This window comes from Medicago sativa, chromosome 5 (genome assembly GCF_051527215.1).
Source record: "Medicago sativa cultivar Bolivia chromosome 5, Bolivia_mono, whole genome shotgun sequence".
Taxonomy (NCBI): domain Eukaryota; kingdom Viridiplantae; phylum Streptophyta; class Magnoliopsida; order Fabales; family Fabaceae; genus Medicago; species Medicago sativa.
Window position 1 is genome coordinate 9,277,381 of NC_140753.1, and position 18,052 is coordinate 9,295,432.

General features: G+C 36.2%; 2 protein-coding genes across 2 annotated transcripts; one reads left to right on the plus strand and one right to left on the minus strand.

Annotated features, from left to right (window-relative positions):
* Positions 1–2,057: 2,057 nt before the first annotated feature.
* LOC146919795 (uncharacterized) lies at positions 2,058–10,354 on the plus strand. Its single transcript, XM_085711071.1, has 2 exons — positions 2,058–2,164; positions 9,574–10,354. The coding sequence occupies exons 1-2, from the start codon at positions 2,058–2,060 to the stop codon at positions 10,352–10,354; spliced, it is 888 nt and encodes a 295-aa protein (XP_085567197.1).
* A 5,837-nt stretch (positions 10,355–16,191) lies between these two features.
* LOC146919796 (uncharacterized) lies at positions 16,192–17,804 on the minus strand. The gene has a single exon (XM_085713198.1). The coding sequence runs from the start codon at positions 17,671–17,673 to the stop codon at positions 16,486–16,488; it is 1,188 nt and encodes a 395-aa protein (XP_085569324.1). The 5' UTR covers positions 17,674–17,804; the 3' UTR covers positions 16,192–16,485.
* Positions 17,805–18,052: the final 248 nt, after the last annotated feature.

The window sequence follows — 18,052 nt, forward strand, 5'->3', positions numbered from 1 at the left end:
TTCTACATGCAATCCTCTGCAACAAAATTTGTTCAGTTGAATTAAATGGTCTTCGAATTATCTCGCATGATTAGTCAAAAAAATTTGAAGAATAACATCTTGTCGTGTACTTTAGCATTTTTCGAAGAATAATTAGTCAAAAAAATTATAATTTTATATATTTTGATTTTTCTAACAAATCTAAATCTATTTATATTACTTTTTTTTAAAACAATCTATATTACGTTTTTATTCTATTAATATTTTTCTGTCCCCGTGAGTTTAGCTCAGTTGATAAGGACAATGCATAATATATGCAAGGTTTGATGTTCGAACCTCAGACACCACCAAAAAAAATTCTATTAATATTTTCCACAATACATAATAAAATTATTAAACGATCAAATAAATTTTTAATAGATAATTTTTTATTTGAAAGGAATTTATAAATAAATTATAGTGGTCATTTTTTAATGGTTAATTAAGTAAATAATCCTTATAAATTATAATTTTATTTTTAGCGACTGCAAAATAAAATCGTATTTTTTAGTCCTTGTAAAATTTTCCATCAGCATTTTTAATCACTGTAAAAAATTTCATAAACATTTTTACTCCCTCTAAAAAATTTCTATCAATATTTTTAGTCCCTAAAATGCTAAAGGAAAATGTCGTAGAGACTACAAAATATAATTTTATTTTGTAGGAACTAAAAATAAAATTCTAAATATTTATCAAGATCATTTCCATAATTAACTTTTTTTCAATAAATAACGGTTAAGAGATAGTCTTTTAGCATTTCAATAAATAACGGTTAAGAGATAGTCTTTTAGCAACAAAGACAAAGATCCGGGCCTCCTACACATGTTCGTTCAGTGTTTCAATCCATACCACTAAACTACATAGTTGGCGACAGTTTTATTTATTTTTTTAAATAAAAGACGATTGATTTCATTGATTAAGCGTAAACACATTACAATATATATCCATAGAGAAAATCATAGCAACCGATTGTGATTAACTACATTATAATTTATGATATTATCTACGTACAAACCTTAATTATACCACAACGAACAAGATTGAGCACGCTTGCAATGGATACGCCTAGCGAGCTGAATATCCTTCAGCATGATAGTAACACGATTAGCATGGATAGCATAGAGGTTAGTGTCCTCAAACGGTCCAACAAGATAAGCCTCTGTCGCTTCTTGAAGATAGAATTGAAATTAAATAATCAGCACAATTTATCACAAAAAAAGGGTTGGGTAGCTCAACTGATTTGAGTCAAGGGATAAGGAGCTGAAAGTTCATGGTTGAAGTTCTGATAAAAGAAAAAACTAACAAAACAATAAACTTACGAACATTTGTCATTCAAACAAAGACAACATTTTGTCACAAAAATATATAGCAATAATCGCCTCAAGCCCTCAATATTTCTTATCAAAATGTGGGGGGAGAGAGAGAGAGAGAGAGATTTCATTTCTTGTAAATGGAAGAATGAACTCAGTTGGTTACTGAAAGATACATGTCAGAACAACAATTTATCACAAAAATATATAGTAACAATCACCTCAAGTACTCAATATTTCTTATCAAAACGCAGAGAGAGAGAGAGAGAGAGAGAGAGAGAGAGAGAGAGAGAGAGAGAGAGAGAGAGAGAGAGAGAGAGAGAGAGAGAGAGAGAGAGAGAGAGAGAGAGAGAGAGAGAGAGAGAGAGAGAGTAATAAACTAAGTCAATTACCCAAAGCGAAAGAGAACATTAAGTAATTAATTATAAATCGAACTGAATTTTTTATCTTCAATATTTATCCTATTTTTAATTTATGAAATATTTTAAAAAAGATAAATTATTTCAATTACGATCATTTTAATATTTTGTAATATTTTGGTTCTTTAGTCCCTATTATTGACATTCACGACGTTCACCTCACAGTTAAAGATGTGTTGAACTTTCACTGGTCAACACACGGATGCTCTCTACACTTCTCTTCCGCAGCCAGTCACGGACACCATTAATCACTTTCACACTAATTTCAATACCACAGTTGATGATGCTTTTATTTGGAGTCATAGCAAAAATGGCGTTTACTCCACTAAAAGTGGTTACTCTTGGCTTCTCTCCCTCATGGAATCAGCCAACGTTATTACTCCGCATTTTTCTTGGTCTTGGATTTGGAGTTTGCAGGTACCGGAGAAATTCAAATTCTTTATTTGGCTAGCTTGTCATGACGCGGTTCCGACTTTATCCTTGCTCCACCATAGACACATCACAACTTCAGCAACTTGTGGAAGATGCGGTGAGGGAGACGATGTAACACCCCGTTTTCCCAACATAAAAATTTTATTTAAAATCAGAGTATTTAATTCATAACGGAATGCCACACACTACTTTAACATCTCAAAACAGATAGTAATAATTACCCTTCAAATTCAACATCATGAAAAATCTTAAACTGTTGCAGCGGAAAATAGTTCAACATTTAAAAGTCCTGGCACGCAGGCCTTATTGAAAAATCCCATAAATTAGTTCATAAAAGAGACACGTAAGGAACAGAAGTAAAAGCAAGCCCCCATCCCGTTACGTATCAGAGCACCTAGACATCAACTGAGAGTCCACTCATGAACGCCTCTAATCTTTATTACCTGCACATTACCCACGGTCGAGGCAACATATACGCAGAAGGGGTGAGATTTCATAATCAATACATTAAGCATATAATCCAATAAAATGCATTTAACAACTTAAACATTAATAACATAACAACAATTAACAATTAGCATATTTTTCATTTCATAACAAATACAATCATCGAATATCATTACTAATTTTCATCACAAATCATAATCAACTTAACACTCAACTTGACGACACAACTCATCTTTGACCATGCAACTCTATCAACTCAACAACAACTTGACAACTTAAACATCATGAAACTTCTTGCTATGCAAATGCATGTGGTACCAATCAACAACAAAATGAGCATAATAGGCTCCTCAACGTGTGAGCACAAAGGCTGTCGGGCCTAAAGCCCCCAACTTTAATGAGCACAAAGGCTGCCGAGCCTAAAGCCCCCAACTTTAATGAGCACAAAGGCTGCTGGGCCTAAAGCCCCCAACTTTAATGAGCACAAAGGTTGCCGGGCCTAAAGCCCCCAACTTTAATGAGTATGCAATGAACATCAACTTCCAACAACTTAGACAACAACATAAACAACTCATACGACTCATAATCATGGACAACTTCTTAAACTCTTGCAACATAGACCGACTCATGCAATTTCAAGACTTTATAGGTCAGCAGCAAAGAACAGCAACTGATTTTCAACATATAACAGTGTTGGAATATCTCAACATCATTTAAGGAATGGATTACATCAATATAAATATCATAAAACATCATAACATTATTCATGCAACATTACTAATCATTTCAGTCATATAAACAGACTTCTGTAACATCTGGAAACATCCTAAACCTCCCTCATTCTTACTTCTAAGGTCAGCTCAAGACTATACGTGCGAAAGGATCGCATCGGGACAATTTTGGGCAACTGACAGCCTAACTCGCAGTGGCGAGTGATTCTACTCGCAGTGGCGAGCTCAAAGGTCTGGCTCGCAGTTGCGAGCGATGTTACTCGCAGTTGCGAGTGTCTTGGGGTAGCTCGCAGTTGCGAGTGTTCTTGCTCGCAGGTGCGAGCGATGAATGTCAGTACGGCCAGAAACCTAAAAATTCCAACTTTTCACTTAATCTCCTAATTCTAACCTCAATTCAACATCTAATTATCATCTTATGGTATATCTAAGTTCTGTACATTAATTTAGCATCAACCTAACATCTTTTCATGATTCAATCATCAAATTCGATCTTAAACCTAATTCCCAATTCTCACCAAAACTTAATCTAATCATGCTAAATTCATCCTATAGAATCATACTCTTAATAATATTGAAATTAGTCTCACCCTTACCTGGTAATAGCAGAAATCGATAGCCTCCTTTTGTTCTTCTCTCTTTCTGACTTTTCTCCCTTTTTCTCCAAAAACGTACGTATTCTGTTTTCTAACTTTTGTTGTCTATTTATCTCTCCTAATTACTCTTCTCACTACTAATTGCTCATCTCACAACACAGCCCAGTTTTTAATATTTTATTTTATTTCTCATATCTTATTTTATTTAATAATAAAATAAGTCACACCAACATAACAACTTCACAACATCAATATACTTCACATCATTCTAGGAAATCACATAATTTATCTATAAATCATGCAAACTATTTAAATTCTTAAATCATATAAATATATATATAAATAAATATAAGACGGGCGTTACAACTCTCCCCAACTTATAGAATTTTCGTCCTCGAAAATTTACCTCAAGCAAACAACTCTGGGTAAGACTCCATCATCTTACTCTCCAGCTCCCACGTCAAGCTTTCACCAGTAGTGCTGCTCCAAACAACTCTCACTAGAGGTATTTCTTTGCCTCTCAACGTCTTCATTTTGCGATCATCAATCCTCAAAGGTAAAATCTCTACCGTAAGGTTGTCTCTAACTTGCACGTCATCACTCTGAATCACATGGGACGGGTCTGGAACATACTTCCTCAACTGCGACACATGAAACACATCGTGCAAATTCGATAAATGCGGTGGTAAGCCAACTCTATAAGCCACCGTGCCAATTCTCTCAGATATCTGATAAGGACCAATAAACTTTGGAGTCAACTTCTTTGACTTCAATGCATGACCAACACCGGTCGTTGGGGTAACTCTCAAGAACACATAGTCTCCCTCTTGAAACTCAAGGTATTTCTTACGCTTATCATGGTAACTCTTTTGTTGACTCTGCGACGCTTTCATCTTCTCTTGAATCATTTTCACCTTCTCAGTAGTCTGTTGAACAATTTCTGGTCCTAAAACCACACTTTCACCGGTCTCAAACCAACACAACGGAGTCCTACACCTCCGACCATACAAAGCCTCGAAAGGTGCCATCCCAATACTTGAATGATAGCTATTATTATAAGTGAACTCTATCAACGGAAGATGACTATCCCAAGTTCCACCTTGCTCAAGTACACAAACTCTCTACAAGTCTTCGAGTGACTGAATGGTTCTTTCCGACTGACCATCTGTTTGAGGATGATAAGCCGAACTCAATCTCAACTTAGAGCCTAAAGCCTCTTGCAAACTCTTCCAAAATCTAGAAGTAAATCTTGGATCTCTATCTGACACGATGCTTGAAGGAACACCATGCAATTTCACTATGTCTCGAATATAAATCTCTGCCAACTGAGCCACAGGAAAACTAATATTAATCGGTAGGAAATGTGCCGACTTCGTCAATCTATCAACAATCACCCAAATAACGTCATTTCCCTTAGGAGTATTCGGCAAACTCGTCACAAAATCCATGGATATACTAACCCATTTCCATTCTGGTACATCTAACGGTGTCATCAATCCAGCAGGTTTCTGATGCTCTACCTTCGACTTCTGACAAATCAGGCAAGAGTACACAAATTGTGCTACATCACATTTCAATCCAGACCACCAAAACAACTTCTTTAAGTCATGATACATCTTTGTAGCTCTGGGATGAATACTTAAGCTACTCCTATGACTCTCTTCAAGAATCATCTTCTTTATCTCGTCATTGTCTGGAATACAAATCCTATCTGGAAACCTCAACACACCCTGATCATCGACCTTAAAGTTACTATCTTCAGTTTGATTACTAGCAACCAACAAGTCCACAAACTTAACATCAGCTTTCTACGCATCCTTAATATCTTTTAAGAAATCATTATCAATTTTCAGCATTCCTAACTTAACGCTCCGAAACGACATTTCACAAACTAAGCTCATATCTCTAAATTGTTCAAGCAATTCAAATTCCTTCACCATCATAGCAGACATATGTAAACTCTTCCTACTTAAGGCATCCGCAACAACATTAGCTTTACCTGGATGGTGATTCAAACTAAAGTCATAATCCTTCAACAATTCGAGCCACCGCCGCTGTCGCATATTCAATTTTTTCTGATCAAACAAGTACCTCAAGCTCTTGTGATCACTAAACACCTCAAATCTCGAACCATACAAGTAATGTCTCCAGATCTTAAGGACAAATACGACTGCAGCTAATTCAAGGTCATGAGTAGGATAGTTTCGTTCATGAGTTCTCAACTGTCTTGATGCATAAGCAACAACTTTACCATCTTGCATAAGCACACCGCCTAAGCCCAATTTGGACGCATCACAATACACCGCAAAAGGTTCATCAGGTTTTGGCAAAATCAAAACTGGAGCCGTCGTCAAGCGCTTCTTCAATTCATTAAAACTGTTCTCACAATAAACATCCCACACAAAGGTTTTACCTTTACACGTCAACTGTGTTAACGGAAGTGCTAACTTAGAAAATCCTTCTATAAATCTTCGGTAGTATCCTGCCAAACCCAAAAAGCTTCTAATCTCTGTAACTGACTTAGGAGTCTCCCATTGTGATACTGCTTCAACTTTAGATGGATCGACTGCAATACCACTACCAGAAATAACATGGCCCAGAAAACTTACCTCGTTCAACCAGAATTCACACTTAGACAATTTAGCATACAACTTCTTCTCTTTCAGCACTTGCAAAACGATTTTCAAATGTTCTGCATGTTCTTCTTCTGTCTTAGAGTAAATCAAAATATCATCGATGAACACAACCACAAAGCGATCCAAAAATGCATGGAAAATGCGATTCATATACTCCATAAACACGCCAGGCGCATTACTCACATCGAAAGGCATCACCTTATATTCATAATGACCATATCGCGTCCTAAAGGTCGTCTTCTGCATATCCTCATCTTTTACTTTAATCTGATGATAACCCGACCTTAAATCAATCTTGCTGAACACACGTGCACCCACCAGCTGGTCCATCAAATCATCAATTCTTGGAAGTGGATATCTATTCTTTATGGTTACTTTATTCAGCTGTCGATAATCAATGCACAACCTCATACTACCATCTTTCTTCTTAACCAACAATACCGGCGCTCCCCGAGGTGAAACACTTAGTCTTATAAACTTCTTATCAAGCAAATCCTCCAACTGTTTCTTCAACTCAGCCAACTCGGAAGCTGACATACGATAAGGTGTCATCGATACAGGCTTCGTTCCCGGAACAAGATCAATAGAAAATTCAACCTCCCTCTCCGGCGGCAGACACTTCCTGATGTGCCGGTAAGATCACACAACAATCTCTTCAGGAAAACTTCGGGAAATCCTCACACAATTTGCAACTTATCACTCACTGCTTGATTCTCAATAGACAGTGACGCCGTCAATGAAACCATCAAAATTCCATCACGTGCTAACTTCTTCAGCTGCTTAGTAGACAAAAACTCTACTCCACTTTCTTCTTCAGCAGAAGAGAAATACACCGACTTACTAAAACAATTAATATGGACATGGTTGTACTCCAACCAGACCATACAAAGGGTTCAACAACAAACAACAACAGGACAACTCAAATACAGTACAAAACTGTAAAAGGACACATCGACTCATCTACTTGGCCGGACGGACCGACCTGCTCTGATACCAATTGTAACACCCCGTTTTCCCAACATAAAAATTTTATTTAAAATCAGAGTATTTAATTCATAACGGAATGCCACACACTACTTTAACATCTCAAAACAGATAGTAATAATTATCCTTCAAATTCAACATCATGAAAAATCTTAAACTGTTGCAGCGGAAAATAGTTCAACATTTAAAAGTCTTGGCACGCAGGCCTTATTGAAAAATCCCATAAATTAGTTCATAAAAGAGACACGTAAGGAACAGAAGTAAAAGCAAGCCCCCATCCCGTTACGTATCAGAGCACCTAGACACCAACTGAGAGTCCACTCATGAACGCCTCTAATCTTTATTACCTGCACATTACCCACGGTCGAGGCAACATATACGCAGAAGGGGTGAGATTTCATAATCAATACCTTAAGCATATAATCCAATAAAATGCATTTAACAACTTAAACATTAATAACATAACAACAATTAACAATTAGCATATTTTTCATTTCATAACAAATACAATCATCGAATATCATTACTAATTTTCATCACAAATCATAATCAACTTAACACTCAACTTGACGACACAACTCATCTTTGACCATGCAACTCTATCAACTCAACAACAACTTGACAACTTAAACATCATGAAACTTCTTGATATGCAAATGCATGTGGTACCAATCAACAACAAAATGAGCATAATAGGCTCCTCAACGTGTGAGCACAAAGGCTGCCGGGCCTAAAGCCCCCAACTTTAATGAGCACAAAGGCTGCCGGGCCTAAAGCCCCCAACTTTAATGAGTATGCAATGAACATCAACTTCCAACAACTTAGACAACAACATAAACAACTCATACGACTCATAATCATGGACAACTTCTTAAACTCTTGCAACATAGACCGACTCATGCAATTTCAAGACTTTATAGGTCAGCAGCAAAGAACAGCAACTGATTTGCAACATATAACAGTGTTGGAATATCTCATCATCATTTAAGGAATGGATTACATCAACATAAATATCATAAAACATCATAACATTATTCATGCAACATTACTAATCATTTCAGTCATATAAACAGACTTCTGTAACATCTGGAAACATCCTAAACCTCCCTCATTCTTACTTCTAAGGTCAGCTCAAGACTATACGTGCGAAAGGATCGCATCGGGACAATTTTGGGCAACTGACAGCCTAACTCGCAGTGGCGAGCTCAAAGGTCTGGCTCGCAGTTGCGAGCGATGTTACTCGCAGTTGCGAGTGTCTTGGGGTAGCTCGCAGTTGCGAGTGTTCTTGCTCGCAGGTGCGAGCGATGAATGTCAGTACGGCCAGAAACCTAAAAATTCCTACTTTTCACTTAATCTCCTAATTCTAACCTCAATTCAACATCTAATTATCATCTTATGGTATATCTAAGTTCTGTACACTAATTTAGCATCAACCTAACATCTTTTCATGATTCAATCATCAAATTCGATCTTAAACCTAATTCCCAATTCTCACCAAAACTTAATCTAATCATGCTAAATTCATCCTATAGAATCATACTCTTAATAATATTGAAATTAGTCTCACCCTTACCTGGTAATAGCAGAAATCGATAGCCTCCTTTTGTTCTTCTCTCTTTCTGACTTTTCTCCCTTTTTCTCCAAAAACGTACGTATTCTGTTTTCTAACTTTTGTTGTCTATTTATCTCTCCTAATTACTCTTCTCACTACTAATTGCTCATCTCACAACACAGCCCAGTTTTTAATATTTTATTTTATTTCTCATATCTTATTTTATTTAATAATAAAATAAGTCACACCAACATAACAACTTCACAACATCAATATACTTCACATCATTCTAGGAAATCACATAATTTATCTATAAATCATGCAAACTATTTAAATTCTTTAATCATATAAATATATATATAAATAAATATATAAATCCTCATTAAATTAAGTAAATAATTAAGACGGGCGTTACAGACGAAACCTTCATGCATTGTGTTCGTGATTGCAGATTCTCTTGTGTTATTAGGCAGAAATTTGGTTTCACTAACCAAGATTTTTTCTCTCCAAATTGTGCTCAAGAGTGGATCAAAACCGGCTCCAAAGGCTCTCGTCGAACCATTTTCCTCACAACTTTATGGTGGTTATGGAGACACTGCAATCAGGCGTGTTTCAACACAGAAACTTGGTCCATCACTCAGGTATGCATCCATATTCAAAATTTTGCAGATATAATAGAGAAGAGCTTTCAGCAGGACGGCGATGTTGCAACTTCTGGTCGCTTGGTTCGTTGGAACAATAACAATCACCATTGTCATATACTCAACGTTGACGGGAGCTGTTTGGGTTCTCCAATCCGTGTAGGTTATGGCGGTTTATTCCGAACCAACGCAGGGTCCTTGCTCTCAAGCTTCTCCGGTTACCTCCCTAGATCGAATTGTATTCTTCTGGCTGAACTCATGGCTATCTTCAAAGGTCTTAGGCTAGCACTAGATATGGGGCTGGAAGATTTGGTTTGCTACACGGACTCCATATTATCCGTTAACCTCATCACATGTAACACTTCCAAGTACCACGCTTATGCAGTGATCATTCAAGATATCAAAGATGTCATGGCCTCTCGCAATTTCATTATCCAACACACTCTCAGGGAGGGTAATCAATGTGCTGACTTCATGGCCAAGCTAGGAGCGTCATCAGATTCTGACTTCGTTCTCCATCCGACCGCGCCTCAGGAACTTATCAATTTGCTTAGAGCTGATGCCATGGGAACTTTGTTCCCTAGAGCTTGATTGCTGTTTTTTCTTCCTGCTTCCTGTTTTTCTTTTTTTTTTTCTGCTGATTGTTAGTTGTCTTACCAAAAAAAAATCGAAGAGGTCCCTTGATGGTTACATATCATAAGTACGCATTAATATGTTGATGGTCTCCGACTGATTTATTTTGTGCTTCAAAGTATGATGGCATTGACAAGCACAAAGACCCACCCAACCCAATGACAAATTAGGAGCAAGGAGGAGTGTGGAAGCATGAGCCAAAATTGGTCCTACATTTATTTATAATAATGCACATTAGTACTAATGAGAGTTGAGCATAGCAGAGGAGACTGTATATTTTCATGAGTACTGCTACATCCAGCGAATCTTTTTTTCTGAAATATTCACGAAGGCTTGTATTGTGGTTAAATAGGAATTTTGTGACAAAGTAATATTATTAATTTTAATTTTGAATGGTTATATAAGAGTGCTGGAGCAAAACAATTTTATTTACTTTAATACCGGATTTTATGGAAATCATGGGGTAGTGGTGTTATGTTAAAGTGTCTCTCGCAATACTTAGCATTACACTATTTTCATAATGTAACACGCTATTGTTTGAATTTCCACTTTGGAAGGTACATAGGGAAATGCTATATATAGCGAATTTTTTCACTAATTCATCTCGAGAAGTGTCATTTAGTTACATGCTTTCTAACTCAGTAAAAATTATCCATTACCTACCTTATTTCCGCAAAACCCGAAAGTGAAGTGTGAATAAAATTGTGTTGCCTTTGAGTCATGTTTTAACATCAAAACATACTTTGGAAAATCTCGTATTCTCGTGGTCATTTAATGTTTAATACGTCTCAATTAGTTTTAGTGGAAGGAACCGGTGGGAACAAAATAACCTATATTGCATCAATGTCTCTTTTTGTTGTTTTGAGAACGTTGTTGTAGCTGATTTTCATGTGAATGCAATGTTTGTTTAGTCTAGATTTTGCGTCTGCTTTTTTTGCTTTTAAGTTTTAGTATATAGTTTGTATTTTGAGTTTTAATTCTATAGTTTAAATTTAATTTTTTTATTAAAGTATCTCGGCTATATCATATCTTAAATTTTAAAATTTTCCCGTATTTGTGTGTCGTAGTTGTATCCACGTAGCTTGGCTTCATTGAAAATAACATAAAATAATGCACACTAGTCTTCTTAGTCTATTCTAAGAGGTACACATAAAAACATGAACCATATACAACAAAGGACATTGTTGAAACAAACAATTGAGTTATAGTCAGCAATGCAAACTGTGAAGAATGGTTGTCTCCCTTTGTATGAACAAAAACGAGGAGCAGGAGCGGTTTAGGGATCAAAAGTTGAAAGTATGAATACGAGTGGGGAAGGAAATGGGTACCACAATCTCACCCTCTATGTCAGACAAGATAAAATTAACTTTGATTTCAGCTTCATCACCAAGCACTGTCCATATTCATCTCATATCATCTTACATCAAATCACTTTCACACACCCCTTCTTAATTATTGTCTTTGAATTTGAAATAATTTTAAGGTAGAGCCCACATAGGATCTAAGGGGTGGGTTGATGTTGGCTCAATCTTAAGTGGTTGGCTTAGGCCATTCCATTTGAAACATTGCCACTAGGGAAGCACGTGGAGAGAAGAAAAAAATTATGAAGCCTTGGCGGTGATTTTTACAAACAACACATGAATCAGAGAAGATAGATGACAAGGTTTAAATTGTTTGGTTGAGAATTAACCATGAAAGGATCTATGAATGTGGCATATGCGGCGCAGCAGTTACCGTTGGAGGTGTATTTTTTTTCCTCCATAATCTTGGTGGATGCATTTATTGAATGTTTTTAACCTAACTTCATATGTATATTATTTTAGGAAAATGTTTGATGTACACTCCATTTTGATCAGGGGCGGACCTAGACTTCCAATATCAGTGTGGCAAAGGTTTTTTTTGGCTAAAATGTACTTTTGGCCCCCCAAGTTTCCAAAAGTTGCGATTTTTGCCCCCCTATTTTGAAAATAGCACTTTATACCCCCCAAGTTTCAGCCCCTTTGCAAAACCTTGACATCCCTTGATTTTGACTCGGTCAAAGCTGACATGTCACTTTTTTTTTGGCCATGCTGGATATTATTAAAATTAAAATTTTGCCTACACTTATTATGACAATTAAAATTAAAATAAAAACCATAAAAGGTAAGATTTCTCACGTGACCTTTCATTCCAGATTAGAAACCGTACAAACCAAAATCCAATTGGGAATTAGGGTTAAGTCCAAACTCCAAATCTCACTCTCATTTCAAAGCATGTATGTTGCTTAAGACTCCTTATTTGTGTTAATCTGGTTGCAAAATACTTATGCTGCAAGCACTTCTTTTATTTTGTCTTAATCTAGTTGTTAAATGCTGCAAACATTTATTTTGTGCTATCTAAATGTGGTTGTAAAAAAACTTATGCTGCAATCACTTATTTTGCAAGCATTTCTATGCAAACAACTTTATTACTATATTTTGTGTCGTCTTAATAGTTGTAAGCACTTATAGATTAAATCACTTATTTGTGTTCTTTCAAAAATTTAGATTGCAAAATATATATGATTCCAAAAGGAAAAGATAGAGGAATTTTTTTCTTTGCAAAAATCCACGTGAGGGTTTTAATTTTTTTTTTTTTTGCAAAAATCCAAAAGGAAAAGATAGATTTATACCAAAAAAAAAGGGAAGAGATAGATTAAATCACGGTTACGTGAGGGTGTGAGGGTTTTAATATTTTTTTTCAAAAATCCACATAAGCTGTCTATATGGCACAAAAAAATGTGACATGTCAGCTTTGACCGAGTCAAAATCAAGGGGGGTCATGGTTTTGCAAAGGGGTTGAAATTTGGAGGGCATAAAGTGATATTTTCAAAATAGGGTAGCAAAAATCGCAACATTTGGAAACTTGGGGGGCCAAAAATGCATTTTAGCCTTTTTTTTTTAATCAAACCATTAAATAATACTAAATTTAATAAGAAGTTATATTAAAAGTAGTTGTACCAACCAAAATTGTAAATAAAATGCTATATTTTCCATTTGTTGAAAATGTATCACCGGCTCGAGCAAACAATTCTTGATTCTTTCCGCAATAGGTCTCTATAACACACTATCAACTTAAAATCAACAAACAAAACAATACATCCTAATTCAATTTCAACTTCAAACAATATAAAAGCAATTTCAATAATAACCAAACCCTAAAAGATAAAATCAATTTCAATTTTATTACGACTATCACTATCTCAATGTCAATTTCAATTTCACTATCCTGATTCAATTACTCTCACTAATACCGCCAATTTAAGTTTAGTAATTTAAAATTTGACCTGAAAGAGGAGAGGAGAGTGACGGTTCGTGGTGGTGGACCGGTGGTGTTGTTTGTTGTGTTCGTGCTTTGCGAAAGTAGAAGGAAAGAAAAAGAGGGTGCGTGTGAGAACTCCGTGCTGTTGATACTACTGGAAAGCAAAAAAAAAAAGTGTTGGGCTGACTTTGGCTGTTGATTGAGTGTGGACTGCTTAATTTTTTTTTAAACAAATGGCCTGAGCTGGTGTGGCTATTGCCACACCCTGCCCTGCTCAGGTCCGCCCCTGATTTTGATGTGTATATTTTGAGAAAGAAAGAGATAGAAGAGAGTGATGTGATAAATATAATAAGTTTGAGATAATAAAAAATATTCATTGTATAATATCAAACAAAGTTAAAAACAAATACCGATACCAACAAATTGGTTCCCCTACTACCTTCGTCTCTAACCCAAGTATAAGTGATAATGTGATATCAAAATTAGCCAAAAAACTCATTGAAGGGTTTCCCATAAACAAAAGAGGATATGCGACCCTTAGAACAATCGCAAAATGCCTTTTTTCCTATAGTAATGGTCCAATCTTAAGTCCAAATTGCATAACAATGCACAAGACCAAAAATCACAAAAACACAAATACACTTATCAAAAAAGCTTAAACTATGAGATATTAATGACACTAAAGTTAGAAATAAGGGAAATGCTAATGTGTGTCATATGGGCACATGTTAGTATATCAAATGAAGAAATTATGTATTTGAAATTAGGTCAATTTATTTCTCATAAAGTTGAAAATAAATATTTTTCAATAAATACTTGTTATTATTTGTAGAATTCTTTTTTTTTTTGACAAGATTATTTGTAGAATTCTTAACATGATAATATTAACCTAAAAATAATTTGAATCCCACGAATCAACCTTTGATTACTTTTTTCGGAGTGTTTCCTTCAATATCCGTGTATGTCAAATAAGGAATACAATTTATTTTGTCTAAACAAAAGTCAATGTTTTAAGTCCGTATAGTTAGTAAGCATTCAATTCATATTTCACAAGAATTTGAATTTTGACACCGAACCAAGAACTTTATTGGTGGACAATATTATGCTCTATGAGGCTTGGAGTGAGGCCATAAACTCAACTAGTCCAAACTTTTCATGTACAAAAAATCCTACCAAAACAAAGTGCAAATCAAATCCTAACAAAATAGATTACAAAGCAAATTAAAACACATCCTCCTTTTCCCATAGCAACTACCAACCTCACCCTCCCTTCACAAAAAGATCTGCACTAGTGTAAATGAGATGCTCCCTCAAATGCTTACAAAACAAGCAAAGACAAAGCCACTGACCAAAAATATACAAAATATCAACTTCATATTGCACTAGTGTATTACCCAACAAACTAGAGTGGCATGTTCAACGTTAAAGCGAAGAAGGTGCGAAGAAGTTGACATGTAAACAACAAAATTAAAGAGTGGTCACATGAAAGACTCTAATTTCATGCTCCTTCGTCGTACGGAACCCTTGAAGTTGGGGCTTGTTTAGGGCCCAATCACGTGGTCCATCTTTGTTCTATTGTCACCGACTTTTCATTCCAGATTTGCCCTTATTCTGTTTTTCTTAATCTCAAACAAATGTACTTGTCATGCCTGAATTTGAATTCACATTTGATCTCATTCATGCATCAGAAAAATCTATGGTTGCCCTTATTCCCAATTAACTGTCTTTTATGTTTAAATGTAAGACTAATCGTTCAAAGTATGCACCAAGTAGCCACAAGCAAGGATCAAACAATAAACAATTACTATGAAGATACTAGTATAAAATAAAATTTTCATGTGAAATTAGGATATTAAAAAAATCATTTTGAGTCCAACAACAATGTGCCTCGATCTATTGCCTTATTACAGTATTGTTATTTTTGTGTCAGTTTTATCTGCCTGCAAATCCATACACGCATTGCATGCATATCCTATTATCCTTTTCCAAATTCCAATAAAATTTGATCTTCAGAAAAAAGGATGAAAAATCACGTATCTCTGTCATATATTACATTGAAATTTGAAATTATACTGAAAAGAATCACCCTCACACATTGCATTTGGATCCTTTCTCTGTTTTTAAACACTCACGCTTTTCATTTTCACATTCCCTTCCATAGTTCCATTCCATCAAGTGTTGATGAAACGACACATACAATCAGTTTAGCTGGTAACAAAACGACAACACCTGCATCTCCTAGCCTGGCATTGGATGATAATAATACGATCCTGTGCTGTCCTACACTACACGCATATTCTGATTGAACATTGGAAGCTCACCTTTCAATTAAAAATCTACATTATACTTATAGGTATATCTAAATTTATGCACTTACACACGTGCACCTGGTTACTTAGAATTTAGAAAGTAGATCCATTTCCAGCTAAAACAATTCATCATAATTCATAATAGAGTAAATAAAATTAAGCAAGTATAGAAAATCACACTAGTGTAAATCATAAAGAATACCAATATTCAACCGCTGATCATTTATTTATTATTGAACTTTACTATAATTTTGTAGTGTATATATATATAAAAAGGACAAGATGATCTTAAACATGTAAAAAACCTTTTCAAACTATTTTGTGCACATTCTTCCTAGTACAACACAATTCCCAGTCTTTTTTGACACCAAAAAGGGAAAACCAAAACCTAAGATCATAAAAATTAAAATTAGAATAAAAGAACAAAAAAGAAAAATGTTAATCTCATTTCCAACTTTAAAGTATTACAAGTCTCTGCACTTGTGCGTAGAGGATTATGGACTAAGGACGAGAAACTGATTGCGCCAGTTTCTCAATCTTTTCCACAAGCTCCGGCGACAGCTTCTTAACCGGTTTCCTTTCCTTCTCGGGTCGAAAATCAAATACTAGAGCTTCGGATACCTCTTCGGAGCTCCATCCAGCTTTTCGAAGCGAGTCCGAAAACCGATCCGCTTTTAATAACAGAGCATCCAACAACGCTTGATTATCCAACATCACCATTTCCCCTTCAAAAAAACCACAAGCCGAAACTTGAACCATTTCGGTTATATCCGGTTCACTCCAACCACCCGCTTTTAAAACTGACCCAATTTTATCAATATATTCATCAACCCAACCCGGAATAACAGACCGTGGTGGAATATCAAAAAACCTCTCCGGCGAAGTAGATTCCGACGATAAAGAGTTTCTCCGGCGACGATCCGTGGCGGCTTCTGTCCAAAACTCCACCCACCTCGGCGTCCTTCCTCCGGCATCGAGGCTCCTCCGTGAAAAAACCGTTGAAGAACCCGCGGATTTCTCGCTAACAGAACGTTGCTTCATGAGAATCTTCGGATCGGATTCGGAGCTTCGAAATAAAGACTCACGTTGAAAGAAATCTGAAAGATCGAAACCGCAACAGAAGATTCTATTTTCATCGACGTAGAAAATTGGATTTCCGGCGAGTGAAGGATTTGAAGGAATGTAGCAATGGTTGAAGATAGGAATCAGTAACGGAGCTTTCTTCAAAGCATTTCTAGCAATTTTCAGTGCTTTTTCCGGTTCTGAAGGTCTTAATCCCCAAGATTTTGACCAGAACGCGTTTCTCGCGATCTGAAACGAGATTGCTGCAATCGGAAGATCAAGTGAGGCGCGGAGACGGAGGCGAGCGGCGGCGGATCGCCAGTCAGGGAATCCAGGTCCGACGGGTATGCCGGCGGCGAGAATTGCACGGAGGTCCGGTGGAAAAACGAAACTGAACTCTGCTTCGGCACGTGCGAATTCTGCGTCGGAGAGACCAGGTTGAACTTCGACGCCGGAGTTATGGAGCTGCGTTATGACTTTATCAACTACTGAAGAGAATGAGAATAAACCGTTACGTTCTGAGGAGGAGGTAGAGGAAGAAGATGAAGCAGCTCGGGCTGATAAGCGGCGTAGACCGGCTATGTGAGCCGGGTTTAAACCGGTCATTCTCCGGTCTACGTCGACCATTTTTAATGTGTTTAGTGTTTTGGGTGTATCAGGAAGGTGAAGGTGAATGGTGCGTTTTGTGGAGTTTGAGACAGAGACAGAGACAGAGACGGAGAGGGACTTTTGCTTCTACACAAGCTTCTTCATTTATAGCATCAAAGAGTGTGGGGTCTACTTTTGATTTATTTTGGTGATTCTTTATTATTATTTTCATTTCCCTCATTTGTCCTTCACCTTTTGTTATAGTGTGAATAAACTCTTTGGCTTAAATGGTAAATTTATAAATCGATCATTTCTTTCAAATTAATCCACGGATATGAATTCAAATTCATTTTTAGAAGTACATTCGTGTTAATTCGTTTTAATTTTTGATAAGTCATCTGTGTTAATTCTATTCAGA